The sequence below is a fragment of the Furipterus horrens genome, unplaced genomic scaffold (genome assembly GCF_987537825.1).
Source record: "Furipterus horrens unplaced genomic scaffold, mFurHor1.1.pri manual_scaffold_10, whole genome shotgun sequence".
Classification (NCBI taxonomy): Eukaryota; Metazoa; Chordata; class Mammalia; order Chiroptera; family Furipteridae; genus Furipterus; species Furipterus horrens.
This window is the reverse complement of record NW_028327180.1, coordinates 29,177,947-29,204,183: the sequence shown is the minus strand read 5'-3', so window position 1 is coordinate 29,204,183 and position 26,237 is coordinate 29,177,947. Positions and strand designations below refer to the sequence as shown.

The 26,237-nt window shown below is 34.6% G+C and overlaps 1 protein-coding gene across 3 annotated transcripts in view; it reads left to right on the top strand.

The window, feature by feature from the left end:
- Positions 1 to 26,237, top strand: part of NEK1 (NIMA related kinase 1) — a 113,045-nt gene that overhangs the window by 47,840 nt on the left and 38,968 nt on the right. Inside the window, exons 18-25 of one of the 3 annotated variants that reach the window (XM_090288858.1) lie at positions 11,724 to 11,807; positions 12,228 to 12,311; positions 13,098 to 13,172; positions 13,766 to 13,861; positions 17,527 to 17,607; positions 19,392 to 19,457; positions 19,540 to 19,768; positions 22,465 to 22,617. In XM_090288858.1, coding sequence (XP_090144984.1) covers positions 11,724 to 11,807; positions 12,228 to 12,311; positions 13,098 to 13,172; positions 13,766 to 13,861; positions 17,527 to 17,607; positions 19,392 to 19,457; positions 19,540 to 19,768; positions 22,465 to 22,617 — 868 coding nt within the window. Of the gene's footprint in view, positions 1 to 11,723; positions 11,808 to 12,227; positions 12,312 to 13,097; positions 13,173 to 13,765; positions 13,862 to 17,475; positions 17,608 to 19,391; positions 19,458 to 19,539; positions 19,769 to 22,464; positions 22,618 to 26,237 lie in introns of all 3 variants that reach the window. The other 2 variants (XM_090288857.1, XM_090288859.1) reach the window with 2 other exon arrangements.

Sequence of the window (26,237 nt, the reverse complement as noted above, 5' to 3'; positions counted from 1 at the left end):
TTTTCTTTTATTCACTTAATTTATTGAATTCTGTCATATTGGTAGATGATTTTACATGTGATCTGAGCAATTTTCTGATATCACTGTCATCATCTTCATGAAATCCTTCATCTTTGGCAAGATTAGCAACATCCTTTGTCAGTCACTTTGTATGAGATGTGCATTATATTGTCATATATTTACAACATCCAGCAATCAGGGAGAGGTTGGACCAACAGAGACCTTGGTGTGATGAACGTGACTAGAAACTGGTGTTAAGTAGGGATGGAGTAATACGTGAGGACTAATTTTTATACTGATCGTAAATGCATATTTTGGGGCTGTGACAACTTTTGCTTCTCTATCCAACATTGTAACGGCTGAGATCTTTATATAATAAACTGTACCTATAGCGCACGACAGTGATAGAATATTTAAAATAATAACCCTCCCTCTTTAAGAAAAATATGTTAGCATCAGTAATTTAAGGCAGCACATAACATTTTTCCGTTGATATATATTAATACTCATCTGTTTGTACAGTTTAAAAATGTATATGCATTGACATTGCAACTTATCCTTATATTCACTCACAATATTTCTTTTGCTGACGAGGGGAAGCAGTCTTAAAGAGGTTGTGACAGATGTATGTCTTAAACCTAATGTGTGTTTTCTAATACTTTTAAAAATCACATAAATAAATTAAACAGTTAAGATTAAATTTGAGATCTTAAAGATTAATCCTCTGGAATTGGAAAACTGCTGTAGTTAAATTATTTGATTAGTACATTAAAAAAAAGATTTTATTATTTATTTTTAGAGGGAGGGGAAGGGAGTGAGAAAGAGGGAATTGAACCAGCAACAATTTGGTTCGCAGGCTGGCACTTAGTCCACTGAGCCACACCAGCCATGGCTGATTAGTACATTTTATTAACAGCTTTGGGAAATCCTAATAAATCATAACATTCTTTCTATGGCAAATGAAATCAAAGTCTCTGACCTATGAATAAGCATTTGGAACTTAAATAATTTTTAGGTTGAATTGTAATTTATAGAAATTATGGATTTTAAAATAATATGCTTGTGTAGGAATTCAAAATTTTCCACCTTTGGGTAACTGAAATTTTAAAAAAATACAGGTTAGGGAAACTAACAAGAATGACTTCAAGCCAAGTAGTGTGTTTATTTTTGTCTGAACAGTATTAATAAAAATTAACTAAAGTTACTGAGAATCTAAACCTGACAATAATTCTCTGGGGAGGGGATTAATACTCCAAAGGTACAGTTTTGAAACAGGCTCATAGTCCTTAATACTTAATTCAAGACCACATAATATGTCCAGAGGCAGGGTACAAGCCAAGCTGTCTGACTTTCAAGATTATGCTTTCAACCATTTTACTGTACTGTTTGTTCCTTAATTTAGATACAACTTGTAAATGTGATAATTTTGTAGAGCAGGGATAGACAAGCCTCTTCTGTAAAAGGGCAGATAGTAAATATTTTAGGCTTTGAAGCCCATATGTGGTCCTAACATAACTACTCAACTCTGCCAGGCTATGTGCTAGTAAAGCTTTCTTTACAAAGTCAGGCAGCAGACTAGATTTGACCTAAAGATTATAGTTTGCTGACTCTTAATTTACAGTATCCTAATATTAAATTCTTCAACATTAAATTGTTTATTTTGAAAAGATTATTTTTCCAGGTTTTTAAATTTTTTTCTTTTATTATCTTTCTAAAGTATAATGTTTGCTACATAGAAAAGAATCTATGTAATGTATGTATAAATTATGAAGCAAAATAATATATCCAGGAGGTAGAACACTAACAATAAAGTTCAGTCTGTGTATTGTTCTCTAATCTAGGGCTCAGCAAATGTTTTACAGTAAAGGGCCAGAAAGTAAATAATTTATGTTTTCTGAGCCATAAAGTTTCTGTCATATATATGAACACTTCATTGTAACACAGAAGTAACCATAAACACTGAGTAAATGAGTGAGCATGGCAGAGTTCTAGTAAAAGTTTAATTATAGACAGTGAAATATGAATTTCATGTGGTCATGAAATTTTCTTCTTTTCATTTTTTTCCCCACCATTTAAAAATCTGAAACACTATTCTTATCTTATGACCCATACAGAAATAGGTGGCAAAGGAGATTTGACCTTTGAGCCATTGTTTGCTGTACCTGCCCTAACCTCTTCCTTTGTCCTCTCCCAGCGGTGACCATTATCCTAAATTTTGGATTATCATTCCTGTGGACTTTTTAAAATGTTTTTTTCCACTTACGTATATGTGCCTAAGCAATGTATTTTTCTGTTTTGCTTATTTTGAGCATTATAGAAATATATGGTATATAGATTAGCACTTCCTTTTTTTCATTCAATCTTTATTCTAAGATTTTCATGTAGTTGAGCATAGCAGTATAATATTCCATTGGGGGAATATATCACAATTATTACCTCTCCTGACAGTAGTTTTGTTCCATTTCTGCTTTGTACATTCTTTGTACATGTTTCCTGTTATACACGTACAAGGACTTTCCTTGGTTTTCTATTTTTTCTGTTGAATAACTTAACAGAAAATGTCTGAATTTTATAAAAAGTAATGGAGTATAATTTCCCTTGAAAATGTTACATTCTTAACGCATATCCTTCTGTTTTATACTATGGAAAAATGCCTTTAAAATATGCAGTTATGTTAAATATTTTATACTTTCATGCATTTATTTAGTATTACACAAACATTTATTGTCTCTAATATATTAGGTTTTGTGTCAGAAAGAGAATTTAAGATCAGGAATAAAGGAGATACACAATTAAACAAACAAGTAATAGCAACTGTTTATTTGAAGCTTACTATGTCAGACATCATGTTAAGCAATTTATAGGCATTATTTATGTTATTAGTTTACTAGAGCTACCGTAACAAAATACCACAGACTAAATGGCTGAAACAACAAAAAATTATTTATTTATTATCACAGTTCTGGGGGGTAGAACTCTGAGAACATGTTGACAGGAGTGGTTTCTTCTGAGGGCTCTGAGAAAGAATCTGTGTCCTGCCTCTTCCCTACCTTCTGGTGGTGGTCTGGCAATCTTTAGCACTCCTTGTTATGTAGTATTATCATCCCTAATCTCTGCCTTACTTCCACATGCTGCTCTTCCTATATGTGAGTCTGTCTCCAGATATCCCATTTTTATAAGTATACCAATTATATTGGATTAGGGCCTATCCTAATAATTATATTTTAACTTGATGAAGATCTTGTCTCCAAATAAGGTCATAAGGATTCCAACATATGAACTTCGGGGAAACAGAGTTCAACCCATAACATTCACTTTAGCTTTTACAACAGTGCCATGTAACTCTTTTGAACTTTCGTGTACTGATCAGATCATAGAATATATTGCAGTGCAAAAATGCTAGCTACTAAAGACTAGAGCTTCTGCACAGTTCGAGAACAACATGGCATAGACTCACTTTTCCCTGCTCTTCCTCTAAATACAATTAAGTACTCTGGAAATTATGTAACATACATGGATAATAGGATTCTAAATGCTGGCAAGAAGATGACCTGGCTAGGGACCTCAGGATTTGAGGAATAACAATGTAGCTTCATCTTCCACATGTTCTGGACTGGGTGTTAGACATGCCTACAACCCAGCTCCATCATAAATACAGAAAAACAAAACAAGAAAAGCCTCTCACCAAAATACTGGAAAAGAGGAATCCCAATGCCTGCCACAGCAGTATTCTTGTGAGTAGTTTAAGCTGTGGTCAGCAGTGAAGCCTCAGGCTGGCCCAACCCCATTCTGCAAGGGAGGATTGTCAGGTGACTCATAGGACAGGTGACCCATCATTAGCAACAAAGCCCTCAACCATCTCAATCCCACTCAACAACTAGGGCGCTAGCAGATGATTCCATCTACTCCACAACAGCAGTCACCACAACTCTTATTTTTCCGGCTCTCCACTTAGAGACATAAAGAAACCAGGCCCCAGTGGCATCTATCTGCCTCTCACCCTCAGGAGATCTTTCATTAATAGCAAGTGGCCCAGGAAAGCAACTTCTATATTCCCAAGATAGCATCAGGAGGAATTGAGCAAGACCTACCTCCCTAAGCACCAGAACAACAGAGCAGACCAGAGTAGCGTTCAGAACACCAAACTGTCATTGGAACTAAAGCCCACCGCAGTAGGCCAGAACATATATGCAAACCTAAATGGGGTTACTGCCTGCTAGAGCAGAAGGTATAAATAGGATCAAGAGTCTTTTAACATAATAACTAAAATATTCAGTATATAAGAGAAAAACTTGCCATACCAAGAACCAGGAAAGCCACACTTGATTGAGGAAGGACATTGAGCTGACGCTGCCAGTACCAGATGAAGCAGATACTGGAATTATCTGGCAAAGATTTTAAAGCTGCTTCAGACTAACACTTCAACAAGCAATTAAAAATTCCCTTGAATGAATAGGGAAAGAAAGGAAAATTTCAGTGAAGTAGGAGTTATAAAAAAGAACTAGATGGAAATTATAATAATTGGGAAATATAATCACCAAAATTTAAAATTCACTGATAGTGTTAGTAGAAGTAATAGCAGAAGATAGAATCACTGAAGAGGACAGATGAATTGAATTTACTCAGTATGAAAAACAGATTTTAAAAAACAGCTAAAAGAATTTATGAGAGTCTTATGGGTCTGTTGGATAATAACAAAAGATTTAATACATGTACATTGGGGCAAAAGCACAAGAGATAGAGGTTGAACTGAAAAAAAGTACTTAAAGAGATAATAGCTGAAAATGTTCCACATTTGGTGAAAGACGTATAATCTGAGCAAATCCTCAGATAGGGTACACTTAAATTTTTACCAAGAAGTATTATTAAACACCTGAAAGTAAAAGACATAGAAAGCATCTTAAAATAACTAAGAGAAATGACATGTTACCTATAAAGGAGCACCAGTTGGAAACACAATAGATTTTCTTATCTGAAGTCATGGAGTTCAGGAGAAAGTAGCATAGAATTTTTCAAGCACCGAAAGAAAGAACTGTCCTGAATCCCATATCTGATGTAACTCACCATCAGGAATGAAGGGGAAAGGAAGACATTCTCCAACAAGGTCAACTAAAAAGAATTTGTTGTTAACATAGCAAATAAAAGTAATAGGGGCAGAGAGATAAAGAGAGCTATTACATAAAAACAGAAGAATCAGTCCAATAAGAAGTTATTGCAATCCGAAATGAGTATAACCAAACAACCAAGTTTCAAAATATATAAAGCAGAAACAAATAGTGCTAAAAGGAGAAATAAACAAATCCATAGGCTGGGGACTTGAGCACTCCACTCTCAGCAATTGACAGAACTGCTAGACAGCAATCAGCAAGGATATAGATTAGCTAAACACCACCACAAGCGACCAATATCTAGCTAACACTTGTCGAACATTCTACGTAACAAGAGCAGAATATCCTTTTATTTTTTTCTGGTTGCCCATGGAACTTTATTTAGGGCAAACCATATGCTGGATCATAAAATAAACCTTAACAAATTCAGAAGAATCAAAATTACACAGTATATTGTTTGAACATAATGGAGTTAAACTAGAAATCAATAATGACAAAAATTTATAAACATTTGGAAGTTAAGCTAACACTGCTAAATAATACAGTCAAAGAGGAAATTTAAAAGGGAACTTAAAAATACATAGAACAGAATGAAAATAAATGCATTACATATCAAAATTTGTGAGATGCAGATAAAGCACTGCTGTGAGGGGAATTTATAGCACCAAATGTGTACATTAGAAAAGAAGAAAAGTCTCAAACTGGAACTCTTACGTTCCTACCTCAAGATGCTAGAAAAAGAAAAGTAGACCCAAAGCAAGCAGAATGAAGGAAATCGTGAAAGTAGAATTCAATTAAATTGAAATCAGGAAAACTATTGAGAAATTTAATATAACACAAAATTGGTTCTTAGAAAAAAATATTAATATCAAGATTTATAAAAATAAAAAGACGACTCAAATCACCACTATTGGGAATGAAACAAAGGATATCCCTACAGGTTGTGTAGTGATTAAAAGATTACAAACAACTTTACACATATAAATTTAAAAACTTAGAAAAACTTAGATGCAACAATTCTCCACAAAATTTTAGTAAGCCATATCCAGCCATGACCAAGTGGGATTTAGTCTGGAAAAGCAAGTCTGTTTCAATATTGGAAAATCAATGTGATATACTAGACTAAAGAAGAAAATCATATGATTATATCAATTAATGCAGAAAATCTTTTGACAGAGTTCAACATGCATGGTAAAACCTGTCAGTATACTAAGAATAGAGGGGAATGTCCTCAGCCTCATAATAGACATCTATAAAAAAACTTACATCTAACTTTATATATATAGGTGGAAGCCTGGATGCTTTCCCTCTACAATTGGGAAAAAGGCAAGGATGGGTGCTTTCACCACTGCTAATCAACATAGTACTATAAGTTCTGTTATTTCAATAAGGCAAGAAAAAAAATGAAAGGCATACAGATTTGAAAAGAATAAATAAAAAAGTATTGCTATTTTCAGCTGACATGATTAGCTGCATAGAAAATTTCAAGGACTTTACAAAAACCCTCCTGAAACTAATAAATGAATTCATTATAGGATATGAGATCAATACACAAAAATCAACTGAATTTTTACACATAGACAATGAACAAGTGGAAACTGATTTAAAAAATACTGTTTACAGTTGTTCCAAAGAAAATTAAAAAATCTAACAAACCATGCAGGATTTGTGTGATTTCCAATTACAAAATGACAAAATGTTGATGAAATCAAAGAAGATATAAATACTTGGAAAATCATACCATTTTCGGGAATTGCAAGACGATGTAGTAAAAATGGCAAGTCTTCTGAAATTGATCTTTACGTTTAAGGCAATGCCTAGTTAAATCTCAGAAACACTTTAACAGACATAGACAAACTTATTCTAAAATTTATTTGGGAAGAGAAATGCCTGAAGGCAGCCAAAACAAGTTTGAAGAGGGATAAAGTGGAAATAATGACTATTCCTGATGATGAGGCTTACTTACATCTACAGTAATCAAAGCAGTATAGTGCTGGTGGAGGGACAGACACATATAGCAATGGATCAGTACAGATAACTCAAAAACAGATTGACACAAGTATGCGAACTGATTGTTGACAGAGAAGCAAAAGCAATTCTGTGGAAGAGGAATTGCCTTTTCAGTAGTTGTGCTGAAGAAATTGGACATTCATCGGTAGGCAAAAATATGAACCTTGACCTAAATATCACACCTCATAAAATAATTAACTCAAAACAGATGTGCTGTAATGTAAACATAAAATTGTAAAACTTCTGTACAAAGACAGAAGAAAAATTCAAGATGTAGGAGTAGACAAAGAGTTCTTAGACATGACACCAAAATCACAATCTATAAAAAGAAAACTTGATAGGCTGGAATTGAATTAAAAACTTTTGCTCTAAGAAAGGCCCTGTTAAGAGGAAGAAAAAACAAATTACAGATAGGGGAAAACAGAGGACTTATATCTAGAATATATAAAGAACCACCAAAACTCAACATTAAAAACACAAAGAACTCAGAAAATAAGTTCTAAACATTTTATTGAAGAAGATCTACAGATGGCAGATAAACACATGAAAGGATGTTCAATATCATTAGCCATTGGGAAAATACAAATTATTACCACAATAATGTATTACTATGAATCTATCAGAATGGCTAAAACAAAAATAGTGCTAAGACCAAATGCTGGCAAAGATGTGGAAAAACTGGATCATCCATATGTTGCTGGTAGAAATGTAAAATGGTGTAGCCACTCTGCAAAATAGTTTTGTAGTCCCTTTTAAAACTAAAAATGGATTTACCACACAAAGAGGACGTAATTCCACTCTTGAGCATATGTCACAGAGAAAGGAAAATTTATATTCATTTAGAGACCTGTATTTGAGTGTTCTTGGCAACTTCACTTTTAATAGCTAAAAACTTAAACTACCCAGATGTGCTAAAATGGATGGATGAATGAATGAACAAATTATGCTATATTTGTACCATGGTATAATATTTAGCAGTAAAATATAATGAGCCATTGATTAATGCATCTAACACTTTGGATGGACTGCAAGGAAATAATAATGAGTAAAAACAGTCAATCTCAAAAGGATATGTACTGTAGGATTCTATATATATATAATTTATAAAATACAGAGATGGAGAACAGATAAATAGTTGATGGGTATTAGGGATAGGAGTACTAAATATGGCTATGAAGTGTTATAGTAATGATACAGTTAATTATCTTGATTATAGGTAATGATACAGTTAAATATCTTGATTATGATGGTGGTTACACAAAGCCTAGTGTGATAAAATTGCAGATTGTCGGCAGCCGTCCGTCTCGAGAGACGATGGTGTAGCTTCTTAAAAGTCTATCTGCACCGCCGAGAATGGCTGTGCAGTCCGACTCGGGAGTGACACGGTATCTGTCTCCGCCCGTGTTGAATCGACATCTTGCGATGACGCTGGAGTGTCCTCTCCAGTGAAGCTGAAGCTACAGAGCCTGGGCAGGGTGATATGGAGGGTCTGCTGTTGCCCATGCAGCAGACCCCACCTCTCTTCGCAGCTGAAGGGTCCAAGGGAAAGACGGAGTCAATACAGCTTGGCTTCAGGTGCGCCGCAGGAGTTGCCGGTGTTGACTACAACGTCAAACCGCCTTAGGGACTCCGGCTCCGGATTTTCTGTCGGGGTTTACTCCCTTAGCCTTTCCCCTGAAGAGGTATGCCGCAAGGCAGCGGAGGTTTTTTGGAGTCAGAGTTTTCCTTCTCTGATGTGCCCTGACTGGAAGATCGAACCAGCGACACTTAGCTCGCAGGCCGACGCTCAATCCACTGAGCCAAACCAGCCAGGACAGCTACAGATACACAAATGGGTGCATGCATAACTGCCGAAGTCTGTCTCTGGTTTGTACCATTCCTAGTTTCCTAGTTTTGACAGTGTACTATAGTTATGCAAGATGATAAAATTGGGAGAGACTAGATAAAAGATGCACAGAACACCCCTGTACTTTTCACCTTTAATATTTCAAACTAAAATGTTAAAATTAACATTTAACTTCCAAGTAATTCAGATTATCTTTACTTGTATTTTTCAAATACCATAAAGCGAAGATATAATCAATAGCAATATTCAGTTCTCCACCCATGCTCCTATAACTCTGTAGATATTCCTATACATCTTTTCAGAGTTCACCTTGTATCTTTGTCCAGCCCTGCCTATTCCTTGTTTTTCCTCATCTCCCCCATCTCTGACCTGTATCCCTGAAGTTCAAGTAACTTGTAAGCTAATAAATACCAAGATCTTGAAGAGGGGAAGAAATTGAGTGGGCAGAAGCCTTTTTTCAGGCTGGAAGAGAAGAAGAACAGAACATGCTCATATGATGATACATTTTGTTCTGGGACACCCAAGAAGTAGGTGGTATTATTAGGCCAGTCTTAAAGCAAGTTTAAGTAATTTTGCTGAAGGTCAGCAGTGGTTAGGTGCATTGACTATCACAGTACACTGCCCTTCTACCACACTGATGAGAGCTACTAAGGAGGTATCTATAAAAACTGGTGTGGTAGGTCACACTTAATTCACTAACGGAGGTGTGGGCACGGCTTTCCAAGGGTGAGACATTTGGTTTGTGTTTTGGAAAGTGAGTTAGCCATTTAAGAAGATGAGATCATGGCCTGCTCCACAAACCACAAGTAGTTGTCACGGCTAGAATGTGGGCATTATGATTGAGCAGTGGCAGAGATGAGACAGGAGGTGCTTTATCTGCCATTCAGTGGAATGTGGAATATATTCCGAATATAATGGAACCATTGCAGGATTTATGTGGGGCTCAATGTGAAAGAGAATAATTGTGAAGGTTAACTTGACTCCTTGTAGAGAATAGACTGGGCGAATGTGAGACCAGAGGTAGGATGGTAAGTTAGGAAACACTTTTGGAAATCCAGGAGTCAAAAGAAGAGAGCCTGAGCTAAGGCAGAAACTAGGGATAAATTATGGCATCAGTAGGAGGTAGAATTAGTAATTTGGTAGTCATCTGTATTTGGCAGATAAGGAGAGAGAGAGAAAGGTAACCCCCAGCTTTCTGGCTAGAGTGTCTGGTTGTGTTCAGTAACTGAGGTAGGAGTAAGATCATGTAGTAAAAAGAATGATGAAGTCGGGTCTATACATTATTTGAGGAAGCTTAGATTTGGGAATTGGCAACATGTGTTAAAGCCTGGGAATGAGAAGAACAGGAGGGCCAGAGAATGAATCTCTAGAAAATATTGACATTATCAAGGAGCCAAGAAAGAGAAAATGCTGTAAAAAATAATCAAGATTAAAAGATCTCAGGAGAGTTTTTCAAAGACTGAAAGAGATGAATTTTTTTAATGTGTAAATTATAATTCACTATTTAGTGGAATATTATGAATATTATATAGTTAAGAATAATTCTTTCTTAAAGATTTTATTTGTTTTTAGAGAGAGGAGAAGTGGGGGAGAAGGAGAGGGACAGAAACAATTAGTTGCCTCTCACATGTGCCCTAACCGGGGACTGAACCCACAACCAGGCATGCGCCCCAACCTAGAATCAACTGGTCACCTTTAGCATCGAGGGAAGAGACCCAACAAACTGAGCCACACCAGTCAGGGCAAGAATAATATTTTTAAGGATATTAAATGTGAGAAGAGACTCAGAATATTAATGTTAATTAATATGAGTGAAAAAATCAGAATACAATAAAATTCTAATCTTATAAAAATAAATGTATATATTTTCTCTATATAGAAGGAAATTCTTTATAAATTTTCTACAGTGGACATACATGATTTTTATGAGACAAAAAATACTTATATAAGTTAAGTAGATTTAGTTCAAACTAATTTCCAGTGGAAATGTTAATTGCAAAATTTGCTCTGAAGGATCCATTTGAATGTGAATTAGAGGTCATTGGTAACCTTAGAAGATTTTTGGAGTCACAGTGTGATCAGAAAACATATTGTAGTGGGTTAAAAAAATAAATGGCAAGCAGGAAAATGGAGGCGATGAATATAAAAGGTACACTTTCAACAAGTTGATAAAAGCACATTTGGTAGGGAAGTCTGGCTGAGGATTTTTTAAATTAGGAGGACCATATGCTGAAGGAAGAGGAAATAGATAATTCAACAATAATACTTTTATTAAAGTATAATTCTAATAAGATAATTTTCTTGTTTATGATATACTGTTAAAAAATGAATGAGTTTGTGATTGGATTTGGTCATTTGTAGTATAGTAATAGGACATGCCCGAGTACAAAGAGTTTAAGCTCAAATATTTTATATTGTGGTTGTGTACTTAGTATGTAAACAGACGTAGAAATGATTGGCCCTTTGTAGAGGAAAAGGTTGATTTGGGGGTTAGCTAACCTCCAAAGTGGCTAATAAAAACATAGCTGGTCTCTGTTTCAAATAATTATGTGTGAGGTTTAATTGCTTCCTTCTGTTGTCACTGAATATGTTGGTTAAATTGATACAGGAAAGTACCAGGGTTTGTTATCAGTTTATCAGCTAGAAATAAATGATCAGAATTAGCCAAAAAAAAATAAAGTGGCACCTGGATATTCCTAGGTAAGATGCTGATGTAGCCTTAGTTATTCTTTAAACTTAGTACATTAAATGATGAACAGGGAATCCTGCAAAACCTGGCAGCTATGTATGGAGGCAGGTCCAGCTCTTCAAGAGGAGGGAAGCCAAGAAACAAAGAGGAAGAGGTATGCTTCCCGCATGTTCGCTACCTCTGTCATGTAGCCATTTTTGAGTTTACCGCCTTCCTTTCCTGCATGGTTTAAATGCTTAACAATTACTTGAGGATTTTGTAGGTCTATAGGGACCTGTTAATATTTTTTTGGTTGATATACTGGTCATAATTTTGCCCCATAGCTGTTATTCAGTATTGAGTTCAATTTGTTTTTTTTTAATAAAATTAAAAATTGTAATTACAATGTATTTCTTTTCAGAAATAAGTTGATCTAAATTAAAAACTTGAAAGCGAGTGTTATATTTCCATTAACCAGATTTCAAAACTTTTATTGCTTTATTCAATTAATCCTTTTCTTTAACTTAAAAATAATTTAACACTAAAAATATTGGTTTTTCTTCTAAATTAAAATGTGTTTTTTTCCTCCTTATAGGTATATCTTGCAAGGCTGAGACAAATAAGATTGCAGAATTTCAATGAGCGCCAACAGATTAGAGCCAAACTGCGTGGTGAAAAGGCAGGTTGAAAATCAATTTTTTAAAAAGTAATTGAATGACATTATAATAGATTGAGATTAAAAATGCTGTGCCACTAACACAAAATAAAATCTGATTAAGACAGCAAAAGACTGGAAAACTATACATGAGGATAAAGTAAATCTTATTTACAATTGATAAGACCATTTATTTATTCCAGAGGAATTCTAAGAGGAAAATATAGATAGTACCCATGGACATGGAAAAAGATACATTTTCTTTTCTTTTTCTTTTTTCTTTTTTTAAAAATCCTCACCCAAAGATACGTTTATTGATTTTAGAGAGAGGAGAAGAGGGTGAGAGAGAGAGAGAGAGAGACATCAATGTGAGAAGGAAATATCGATCAGCTGCCTCCTGTACATGCCCCAAATGGGGATAGAACCCGTAGCCTAGGTGTGTGCCCTGACCGGGAATTGACTCCACAACCCTTTGGTGCACAGGACAATGCTCCAACCGACTGAGCCTCCTGGCCAAGGCGAATGGTACATTTTCTATCATTCTCTTTTTATCTTTTCCCTCATTGTCCATAAGAGTTGATAGTTGTAAAGAGTTCACTTGTAACTGTGAGAAAAAATTGGTCACATTGAACAATTTATCATTTTACATACTTTTGTTTGTTTTTATTTGTCCTTTTTATTGAATTTATTAGAGTGACACTGGCTAAAAAAATTACACAGATTTCAGGTTCTTCATTTTCTCTACCACAGAGCACTACACTGAATTTGAGATTCTATACTAAGTGGTTTGCTTATCTACTTATTTTACAGAGAGAAGTTGATAATTCCGAAGGACAAGGAAGCGGGGAAGCTGACATAAGGCGTAAAAAAGTTGAAGTTTTTAAGGTATAGACTAGAATTGGTTTTCTTAGAGAAAATTAAAATCTAAGATAGAGAATTGTGTTCTTAAGTCTTTTGTAGTGCAGGCACCTTATTCTCTTGCCCTAATTTTTCTTTCCTCTTTATCCCTCACTTTTCAGTTTCTGAAAAATAACACTTTTTTCCACTCTTTATATCATATTTATGGAGAGCAATTTGATTAAACCATGGCATAAATATATGAAACTATCACACAAGTAACCTTCAAAAGAAAAGAAAAGCTTTAAAAATAAAAAATATAATTGTTCATTTCTGTGAATAAAAACGAAGTTCATGGATAATAATAATAGCTTAAAATTTTTGCATTTCTATTTCTTTTAGAATGTAGCTGCATTTATTTTCAGCCAGCTCACATTTATTGAGCAGCTGCTGTTTGCTGAACCCTGGTTTAGGTGCTAGGAATATGGAGTGAGCTTACATTTTTATTATGGTACACCACATGCATGCACGCACACATGCACTTCTTTTTTGGCTAATAAGTAAGTATCTTTATAGACCTGGAAAAAAACAAACCTTATGCCTTTCTTTTTGGTAGCTTATTTTGCTGTTTTTATTTTCAGGCCCAAGCAAGTGCACGTGCTGCTGTGCTAAAAGAACAATTGGAACGGAAGAGGAAGGAAGCATATGAGAGAGAAAAGAAGGCGTGGGAAGAGCATGTAAGATTTAGCTCGTGTGCTTCATCCTGGTTGTGTTAATGCTCTAGTATCTCTTCCTGGGTAGTATGTCAGTGTTATAATTTTGTAACTCTATTTTTGTCTTTCTGAATTCTCATTAGTTCTCCCTTTCCCTCCCACTCTTCTCTGTTGTTCTGTCTCTCTTTCATATTTAAGTATGATCTATATGGAAATTATTTCTGGGTTTGATTTAAAAAAGTGAGAACCTAATTTATTTATTTATTTATTATTGCCAAGTAGTTAATCAAAGTCCCAGTATCATGTAATGGCTACACCTTCCTTTCACCACTGATGTATAGTGTTACCTTTAAAATACGATACATTCTTATACATACTAGAGACATATCTTCCTGGCACTGGAACCCTGGCCTGGGGGCCTGGTGTGGGGCTGGGACTCCTCACTCCTGAAATATCCCTCCTGAATTTTTATTCACGACATATGAGTAAGAGACCTGCCTATTCCGTGTCTGCGCCCCTCCTACCACACTGGATGGATGTGGATTCTTTAATTCTGCAGTTGTCAGACTTCCATTCAACTCAATTTCTGATGGCTCTGAGGAATGTTGTTCTATATTTTAGTTGTAATTTTGATGTGATTGCGAAGGAGGCAAGCTGTGTTTACCTATGCCGTCATCTTGACCAGAAGTCCTGTCACAAGATTTTAAATTGGAGTTTATTTGATTCTGAGAGAAACTCAAGAAAATCATGAATTAGTTTCTGCTACCTAGACACATGAAGCTACCCAGGTTTTTGTCAGGGATTCCTTTTGCTTTTGTGCCGCTACTGCTCTTTCTCCCTCCCCTCCCCACTTCCTTCAGAGTTAGCTTTTGTTACTTTCAACCCAAGAACCTTAACTGATTCACCATGTAAAATGTTCAGCATGGTATCACAAACTAAATTTATTGAGATATTTCAGTTATGCATAGACAACTGTTAAGTAATCATTTGTTTACTGAAAAAAAAAGGCTTTAAACTGGTAGGAAAAGAGATCAGATTTATGGGTACTGGCGGTGGTGATTGGGGAAGGAGAAATTGGTGGTCAAAAGGTACAAACTCCCAATTATAAGATTAATAAGTACTAAGAGTGTAGTGTACAAATGATGACCATAGTTAACACAGGTGTATGATATAATATTAGAAAGTTAAGAGAGTAAACCCTGAGAGTTCTCATTATAAAGATAAAGATATTTTTCATTTCTTTTTATTTTATTATATATGAGATGATGGATGTTTAAGCAACTTACTGTGGTAATCATTTCACAATATATGTGAGCCAAGCCTTTACGCGGTGTACCTGGAACTCACATAGTATGTCTACATCTCAATAAAACTGTGAGGAAAATCAGGCTGGGAACTTAAATACCTGAATTTTAGTCTCAGCTCTGCCAATTAATTAACCTGTTTGAGGAACTGACTTAATGTTTGTAGGCCTTTATTTCCTTATCGCCTAAGTGAAAGGCTTGCTCTCTAATGTTCTTCTGTCTAAATTACCTAGAAAAATAGTCCTCATAACTTATGTACTTAACTCTGGGTTATTCTATAGGAAATGGATTAAAATTATCTTCCCAAGTAATTATGTTAACAGAAAGTGTAATTTAGCATAATCTAGATATAGTATAGGGGCTTCATATTTACCCATTACTCTATTGTAGAAATGATTATCATGGTATTCAGAGTTGAAGTTAACATTATTAAACTTTCTGAAATGTTAGTTAAAAGTTTGTATGTATGTTGTTGCATTTTTATTCATTAAGACCATATATCTTACATTGGATTCTCAAAAGTGTCTTTGATCAAACAAATGGTAAAAATTACTGCCTTAATTATTAAATCTTTGGCATGTACATCCAATTTTATAAATTCTTCTCTCTGACACATTTAATGGTAAAAACTGTAGTACTAAATAGGACTTTAACATAGAAAATAATTTTCATATATGATGATAAGATATTTTTCCCTCATATAATACAGTGCTGCCTTTCTCAGCTAGCATATATGCTCATATTGAGTGAAACATGTGAGAAAGATACTTAATTTTTAAAAAGGGTACAATGTATTTAATAATCAAAAATCAGTGAAAAATAGAATTAGAGAAATTCTGTCTTAGGTTAGGGATTATATTTTGAATATGATGAGTTACTATTTAATTTCATTTAACTGTTGTTTTGTTATTTCATTTCTGCTTCGTTGTCCTATTCTTGTACCTGCCACACAGGCCTATAGGCTTCCTCCAGGGTGGAAACAGTTCCCCCTTCTGGCTACCTTGGGATGTTCTTTTCCTTAGACATTGTTATAAATGAGTTATAGCAATACTAGTTCAGAAAAATTATTTGAAAACAAGTATTTTTATATTTCTGGTTCTTCAGAAACAAGAGTTCTATGAATTTGATAAAATTTGACTATGCTGTATCTTTAGGCTATATAAAATTACATGCGGAATTGCTCTATATTCAAAATATGAAATTAGGTCACTTAATGTTTTTCTAACACATATTGAATCCTTATTAATCATTCACTATAGACAGATGAAATAGTATTTGTATTTATCTATGCTTCAAGCGTAAGGTAAACTGATAGCTTCATGTATTTGTAAACCTGGCCTCACTATTTGGTGAAATTTTGAGTTTTGTCATTTGGTGGCACTGCTGGTTAATTTTTTAGCAAATAGTATTATTGACACAAAATAAATTCAGTTTTACATTAGTAATTAAAAACCTTTTGCAGAGAAGTCTTGAATATTTGAACCTGATGAGAAAATGGCTAGAATAAAAGGCTCCTAAAACAATTTGTTTTTCTAACCTGACCTATGAAACTTTCAGGTCAATGTATTGTCTTTATTTCAATTTTTAAAAAATCCTCACCTGAGGATATGTTTATTGATTTGAGAGAGGAAGGCAGAGAAAGAGAGTCAGGAACATTGATGTGAGAAAGAAGCATCTATCGGTTCTCCCATACATGTCCCAACTGGGGATTAAACCTGCAACCTAGGTATGTGCCCGGGAATTGAACCCACAACCTTTTGGTGTATGGGACAACATTCCAACCAACTGAGCTGCCCAGTCAGGCCCAACAAATGATATTTTTTTATGACGTAAATCTTATTTGCTGTACACATTAGTTCTTCCATTCTCATTTATGTTGACATTTTTGTAATGAGGACTCTTTACATTGGGAGATTGATGTTTTAAAGTTTAAGAACATTGTACCAAACTTGTACACATTGCAGAAACAGTTTTTAAGTGTAAGATTAATGAGTATAATATTTTTTTCTTTCCACAAAATGTTGTAATGGATTAAAATAAAAGTAAGAGGACTAATATTTTAAGATCATTTTATGAAACATTGTAATGCAGTGGAAAGGAACTATTTAGTTCTTCTATGTGACACATAATTATGTTTACATCTGTGGCCTGAGATGTTTCTTTTTATTCACTGATCCTTCAGAACCTAGCATATTGCCTTGCATTATGAAAATTGAGGAATGAAAAATAATCACTGTGGATAGAGTATATAAACAAACAGTGATCTTATGTATACCTTTTATCTCTTCATGCAAATATAAGTTTCCCAATGTATATTTAAACTCTTTATTATAGTTGGTGTCTAAAGGAGTAAAGGGTTCTGATATGTCTCCTCCTTTGGGACAGCATGAAGCAGGTGGCTCTCCATCAAAGCATCAGATGAGACCTGTTATTTCTGTGACTTCAGCTTTGAAAGAAGTGGGTATGGTAAGTTTCCTAAAATTTAGAACTCCTTAAAGTTAAAAGATTATTAAACCGGTTAAATTTAATGAAACTGTATTAATTTCTAATGTTCTGTTAGCTTTTTTTAGGAAAAAATTACTTAAGATTTTTGTTCATGTACTCTGAATATTGGAGGTTTGCTGCTCATAAGTTTTATATCTAGGACCTCCTTGAAAATAAAATCGTATTAAAATGATTCTCTCTCTCTTGTATTTTAAAATAATATTGAACAAATAAAATATATACACAAATGTCCCAAAAATAAAGCAAAAACATTTTTATACCCCAGCTTTCACAATTAACAAAGGTTTACTTTTTAAGACTTAAAGTAATTAATTCTAGGAATAAAGTCTAAGACATAGTTACATTTATTTAAAATTTTTTTTGGCATAACAAGTATTAGTGAACTCTTAATTACATTTAATGAATCAATTACTTCTTTTTTTTTGCCTTTTTTAAATTGAATCAATTATTTCTTTTACCTTCTATTTTTGAATCTATAATGCCATATGGATAATAAAACAGATATATGGGCAAGTATAGAGTTTAAACTGGAGTATATGTCAAATATCCATCTAAAGTGTGAAAACTCTATTATTAGGATTAAGGGAAATGGGCTCATGATGTGGAATTTCAGTTTAGAATTCATCAGACAGAAGGGAAGTAGTCTCTTGAATCATGTAATATAACACATGAACCTGATTTTCTTCTTTTCTGGTAATTAATGTCTGTGCCTTTTAATTGTTGAGTTTTACTAATTTTCTGTTGACAACACTGGTGTTATTGGTACACCAATTTTTACACCTTTGTGTTTATCTTGAAAATAAGACTTAGTAGGAAACTACAAATATCCAAGTTTCTTGGTCAGTCTTAAGAACTTGATAGGAGAAACTGTTGTTCTTCAAGTAGGTTTAGTTTCTTGTCTTTCTGATAACGACTTTGCATGTGCTACATTGTTCGCTTCAACTTTAGATACCACTGTGTGGTTCCCCTCCTGGTACGCAGTCTCACATCTGTTCATCTCTCTGGTTGTAGTGACTGCTAAGTCCTGACTACTTCACTGGGTAAAATGTTCTTTGTCTCATTCCATGTTTTGCTTTAAAACTGACCACTGAGTTTTTTTGTATTTTGTAAAATACTACAAATTGAGGTAATCCATATAACTAAATAGTTTTTCTTTATGTGTTTTCTTGGTAAATATTGCTTCCTTAAAACTTTGAAATTGCTCTTCCATATGCTGAGTATTGCTTTCATAAATACTAATTTCTTCTTTTCATATATTTAAAAACTTTAGGTGTCTAAAATTGCTATGATTTTACTAATCAAAAGACAGAATTTATATTATCATTAGTACATGGGACTCAGAACTCACTATTGTTACTCACTTTGTGTAGGGAGAAAAGCCAGTTCTCAATTATGTTTAGTAGTATTGCTTAATAAGAATACATATACACATGAAACAAAGCATCAAAATAACACAGCCTATCTTGAATTACTTTATTCATCATATAGTTAAATATGTGATCAGTAACCTAAAAACATGACAAATAATTGAGAATTGGCCCTTTTATTATATTTAGTCTATTAATTGATCATATTTAACTGTTTCTCACTGCTGGTAATGAAGGAAGTTGTGTTAACATTTACAGGAATAAAATAGTTCACAAGGAGCAATTTAATGAAAAAGAAAAGTAACAAAATTTCTAAAATTTTAAGGTAGACTTTTAAAATAACATTATTTCCTATTCTGAAACTATCTGTATTTAAAGGACAGAAGTTTAACCGATACCCAGGAAACCTCAGAAGAAATGCAAAAGACTAACAATGCTATTTCAGTAGGTACAATTTTCATTTTTTTCTCATTCGTTTCACTTAATCATATACACGTTATAAAATACAGCATTTTAACTATTTTAGAGTAAGCGAGAAATACTGCGTAGATTAAATCAAAATCTTAAAGCTCAAGAAGATGAAAAAGGGAGGAAGTATCACTCTGATACAGGAGAAGTAATTATTCATGAAAATGACAAAGAGCATGAAAAAGAAAAGTCGGTTTCATCTGATCGCAAGAAATGGGAGGCAGGAGGTCAACTTGTGATTCCTCTGGATGAGTTTACATTGGATACATCCTTCCTTGCAACTGACAGTATGTATAAAAGTGTTTATATCCTATTTGGGTCTAACACACATGTAAACTTGTAGACTGGACACTGAAGGAAAGAACACTTTAGAGGGATTGAAAGAAGCTGGAAGAATTTCACATGTCTGTGAAAAATGGGAAAAAGTATTCAGCCTTAAGAATAGCAAAGATTGGCCTGTATGGCTCATTTGGTTGGAGCATAGTTCAGTAGCCCAGAAGGTCATGGGTTCAGTTCCTGGTCAGGGCACATACTCAGGTTGCAGATTCAATCCCAGATCAGGGTGCATATAAGGAAGCAACCGATGTCTGTCTGTCTCTCTGTCTCTCACTCTCTCACTCTCTCAAAAAACAATGAAAAAGAAAAATATCCCGTGTGAGGATTTTAAAAAGGAAATAGTAATGATTGGCCCTGGCTGGTTAGCTCACTTGGTTGGAGTGTCGTCCCAGTATGCCAGGATTGCATGTTCAATCCCCAGGTTGGGCACATACGAGAATCAACTGATGAATGCATCACAAAGTGGAACAACAAATTGATGAGAGTCTCCTTTTATTCTTCTTTTGTATTCTTCTTGTCTTATTTCTTCTCATTGCTTTTTAGATTTTTCCCCTAAGCCTTGGTTTTAGTAGATTTGATTATGATGTACCTTTGTGCCATTTTCTTCATAATTACTTTTGCGTGGGTTTCATTGAGCTTCTTGGATTTCGTTTTCATCAGATTTGGAAAATTGCCGTTATTTTTTCAGCCTTCCTTTCTAGAAGTTCAGTATGGACCTTGTTAATGTTTTCTTTATCTCTAATTATAATCATTAGTCTTGTCTCTAATTTGTTGAACATACGTAATTTAACCATAACGACAATTGTAAACATCCCCATCTACTAATTATATCATCTTTGTCATTTTCTGGTTGGTTTTGATAGGTTAATTAAAAAAATTTTATTGATTGATTGATTTTAGAGAAAGAGAAAGAAACATCAGTTTGTTGTTCCTCTTATTTATGTATTCACTGGTTGCTTGTATGTGCACTGGCCAGAGAACAAACCCTCAACCTTGGCTTATTAGGATGATGCTCTAACCAACTGAGCTACCCAGCCAGGGCTTGATTGGTTGATTTTTTTCCTCTTTATTGTAAGTTGAATTCTTCTGCTTCTATACAGGCTTGGTAATTTTTGTTTGGAGGCCGAACAGTTAATTTTACTTTGATGGGTGCTGTATATTTTTGTGTTTCTGTAAATTTTTTTTTTTTTAAATTCTGAGACACAGTTCACTTACTTGTAAATAACTTCACCCTTTTATCTCTTGCTTTTAAACATTGTTAGGTGGAACCAGAACAATGTTTAGTCTGTGGCTAGTTTTTACCCCTTTACTGAATCAAAAACCTTTCTGAGTAATGCACTTGATGCTTTGTGAATTATAAGACTTCCTTTTCTCTCTAGTGGGAATAGAAACTATTTCTGATCCTGTGTAAACTCCAAGTTTTGCTTCCTCTACTCCTTTCAGGTAATCTTTTTCTAGGCCACAGTAATTTTTTCACACATTTGCTGATGAGTATTCACCGTAAGACTCAAAAGGGCTCTCTACAGTTCTCCTGAGTTCTCTGTTTTTGTAGTTTTCTATTCCTCGGTGCTCTGTCTTGCCTACACTAGCCACTTTTGCTGCCCGAGTCTTCCAATTCTGACACCTCTGCTCAGAGAGACAGCCAGTTCACCTGGTTTTCCCTCCCTGCATCAAAAGGGATGAAGTATACATATTTTCATATGGACATTCAGTTTTCCAGTTTCATTTGTTAAAGAGACCCTCCCACCCCCAAATAAATTGCTTTGACATCTTTGTCACGCACCAAGTGGCTATAAGTCATTGGTCTATTTTGGGTTCTCTACTCTTTTAACCATCTTTTTTTAAAAATTGCTTCCCTGCTGGTAATCATTTTGGCTGTACAAACTGATGACTACCTGCTAATTTGCAGGTACTTACTTTCATGGAATTGGTACACAAAAATTTGCATCAGTGAGTATTTGGGTACCATTGAAAGTTTATATGACTTATACCCTATAACATTTGAAATTATAGCTTATCTATTTCTGCTAAATATATTAACAAACATTCTAAAGACTCGAAACATCAATAATTTTTCATTATTTTGCTTTCCTAAATTTTATTTTTAAAGTGTACCCAAAATTATTATTGTCAAGAAAAAAAGTGTTAGTTGTCTATTTAAGATAAATAAGATAAAACAAAATTTCTTAGATATACTTTTCTCTACTTTTAATTCATAGTGAATTTATCTTAGGATTTGTTCTCTATTTCTCTTCAATTAAATTCATGGAAAAATATTAATTTATATTTTATATTTTTTTGTAATCCTCCAAATAATTGCTCGATTATCTTAGGTTTTTTTTTCATTTTCTCAAGTAAAAATTTTATAGAAGCATATTTTTTTCTATTTTTATAGTCCCCAAAACTAGAGTTTAATTTCTTAGTATTTAAAACACTATTATAGATATGTTTTTCATTACTAGTATCAGTTGCTTCTCATCTTTCTATCATTTATCATTCATTCTCTGAAAGTTATTTTTAAGCATCATCTTCATATGCTCTTCGTGCCTTGTGAAGCACTCAGTTGACTAGAAGACCTCAAATTTGCCTTATAATGCAGTATGATATTATTTCATTCAAATTATTTTTTTTGTATCTTTTTTTATAGAACTTACAGTGGGAGAAGTTATTAAATTAGATCCTGGAGGATCTCCAAGAAGAGTCTGGGGGAAGAGCCCTACAGATTCTGTTCTGAAGATACTTGGAGAAGCTGAACTACAACTTCAGACAGAATTGTTAGAGAATACAACCATTATAAGCGGTAAGCAGAAACTAGTTGCTTTTATATACTGGAAATAATATTATTAAAAATAAATGGCATTTTAAGATGTGTTTATTTTATGTAAATTGTATGTAATAGAATTTTTTTGTTGTTATAGTAATTTTCTAGTTAGATGAAGATTGGTTTTATTTTCTGGGGAATTGTCTCAAATGGTAGTCTTAAGTTTTGATTTGCTATAACTTGGATGGGATCTAAAGGTAAAAGGAAAAGGAAATGTATTTGGGGGAAGTCAGAATTATGTTTTATATTAAGAAAGATGCAGGAGCATTGTATCTAAATGAATGGTGGATGTTTTAGGGTAAATTCAGGAATTAGGTTGACTAAAAGATATCTGTAGTAAGTCGGCAGCCGCCCGTCTCGAGAGACGATGGTGTAGCTTCTTAAGTGTCTATCTGCACCGCCGAGAATGGCTGTGCAGTCCAACTCGGGAGTGACACGGTATCTGTCTCCTCCCGTGTTGAATCGACATCTTGTGATGACGCTGGAGTGTCCTCTCCAGTGGAGCTGAAGCTACAGAGCCTGGGCAGGGTGATATGGAGGGTCTGCTGTTGCCCATGCAGCAGACCCCCCCTCTCTTCGCAGCTGAAGGGTCCAAGGGAAAGACGGAGTCAATACAGCTTGGCTTCAGGTGCGCCGCAGGAGTTGCCGGTGTTGACTACAACGTCAAACCGCCTTAGGGACTCCGGCTCCGGATTTTCTGTCGGGGTTTACTCCCTTAGCCTTTCCCCTGAAGAGGTATGCCGCAAGGCAGCGGAGGTTTTTTGGAATCAGAGTTTTCCTTCTCTGATGTGCCCTGACTGGAAGATCGAACCAGCGACACTTAGCTCGCAGGCCGATGCTCAATCCACTGAGCCAAACCAGCCAGGTTTGTAGTAAGTATAACAGACATTATCCTAGGACAGGAAGTTGAGTTTTTGTGTGGAAAATGTTATGATCCATGACTGTGTTGGGTCTTGGTTTTATGGCTGTGCATAAAGAAGAGTGTGTATGAAACTGGTATTTTAAAATTTAACAGATTACTCAAATGAAGAGGAAGTTGAATGTAGTATCTTTTAAAGGTGTGTGTAGGCCTGAATGTCTTTTTATAGTGTGATACCTCATTTGTTTTTGGTGCTAAATAATACTGCATTGTATAGATGTACCACAGTTTGTGTTGTCCACCCATCGAAGAGCATCTTGGTTGCTTCCAAGTTTTGGCAATTACAAATTAAATTGCTATAAACATCTGTGTGCAGGTTTTTGTATGGATATATGGACATAGTATTGCAATTCATTTCAGTGAATACTAAGGAGTATGATTGCTGGATCGTATGGTAAGAGTATGTTTAGTTTTTTAAGAAACTGTCAAAGTATCCAACAAAGTGGCTCTTCCATTTTGTATTCCCATCAGATATGAATGGGTTCCTGTTGTTCTGCATCTTCAGAATTTTAGCCATCATAATAGATGTGTAGCAGTATCACACTGTTTTAATTTTTAATTCCCTAATGGCACGTTATGTGGAGCATCTTTTCATATGCTTATTTGCCGTTTGTATATTTTCTTTGGCGAGGTGTCTGCTGAGATCTTTTGCCCACTTTTAATTGAGTTGTTTGTTTTCTTATTGTTGAGTTTTAAGGGTTCTTATGTATTTTGTTTAACAGTCCTTTATCTGTTTACATTTTTGCAAATAATTTTTTCCAGTCTGTGGCTTGTGTTCTCATAACAGTGTCTTTTGCAGAACAAAAGTTTTTACTTTTAATGAAGTACGGTTTATTAATTCTCTCTTTCATATATTATGCCTTTGTTATTCTATCTAAAAAGTCCTTGCCAAATCCAGGGTCATCAGGATTTTCTGCTCTGTTACCTTTTTGGAGTTTTATGGTTTTGCATTTTAACATTTAGGTTTGTGATCAGTTCTGAGTTAATTTTTGTGAAGTGTGTCTAGATAGTTTTTTTTTTTTTTTTGCCTGTGAATGTCCAAGTTGTCCAGCATCATTTATTGTAAAGACTATCCTTTCTCCATTGATTTGCCTTTGCTTCTTTGTTAAAGATCAGTTTACTATATTGATGTGATCTATTTCTGAGCTCTGTTCTGTTCCACTGACCTATTTGTCTATTCCAGGACCACTCCATCTTGATTACTATAGCTTTTAGTAAGTCTTGGAGTTGTGTAATATCTTTCCTCCAACTTTGTTCTTCTCTTTTAACATTGTGTTGACTATTCTGAGTCTCTTCCCTCTCCACATAAACTTTAGAATCAGTCTGTCAGTACTGATAAAGTAACTTGCTGGGATTTTGATTGAAATTGCATTGAATCCATAGATCAAATTGGGAAGAATTGATATCTTGACAATACTAAATCTTTTTATCTGTGAACATGGAATATCTCTTCAGTTATTTAGTTCTTTTTTATCTTTTTCATCAGAGTTTTTTAGTTTTCCTCATTTTGTAGTCTTCCCCTCACCCCCAAATTTAGGAAAGTGTTCATGAGTTTTACTTTTCTATTTTGTTCCTTAAGTCTTCTAAGGGACTTCTACTGTGTGTACTTTGGACCTTTTTTGTCTTTCTATATCTTTCACTTTATCCTGAATCCTTTTTGTTGTTGTTGTTTTTTAATTTTATTTTTCAATGACAGTTTACATGGTTTTTAAAAAAATCCTCACCTGAGGGTATGTTTATTGATGAGAGAGAGAAGAGAGAGAGGGAGAGAGAGAGAGAAAGAGAGAGACAGACAGACAGACAGACATCAATGTGAGAGAGAAACATTCATTGGTTGTCTTCCATATGTACCCTGACCTGGGATCGAACCTGCAACCTTTAGGTGTAGGGGACAACACTCCAACCAACTAAGCCACCTGGACAGGGTTATTTAGATTATTTTTTTCTTCTTACTGCAGTTGTTAAACCTTGCAAAGCAATTTTTAATAATGATGCTATCTGGTATTCTTGTTCCTGATTTCAGTAGACATTATTTATAGCAGAATAGTAAGGCTGAATGAGCAAAAACACAGATGTGATTTCTGCCACAATCAATTTGTTGATGGGCTTGATGAAGGGAAGATATTTCAAAACATGAGCAGCAGTAGTTTGGTTCTCTGTTGACTAGGAAGAAGTAAGAGGGAAAATAACTTACAAATACCTATACACTACTTTTTTTTCTAAGGAAGGTAATGGAACCAGGGACAGTTCCTGCTAACCCAGTGTTTTAGTATGACTGCAGGCAACACAGAGGGCCCACTTGGATTGCAATCAAGACCAGTAAACAAGGTTCTCTGTTTTCTCCAACCATTTCAGCCATTGTGTACAGACATAGTAGGCAGAAAATCAAATTTATATAGGGTTGGGATTTTGAGGATGTATGCAAGAGAATGATCATAATGATGGATTTACGTGGATTTGAATGGGGATGATAGGGAGAGAAAACATGGTAGGATCAGTATATTGTAGGTACTCATAGAGTAACATTAGAATTGGGATAGTAGAGGGAACAATAGGATGTTAGAAACTAGAAGGTGTAATATTTAACACTGAACATTTTGCGGAGCTGTGGATAATGTTAACGCCTCCAAGATGTGACCATTGGAGTGACTGAGGTGTGGGGAATATAAGGTCATTGGTG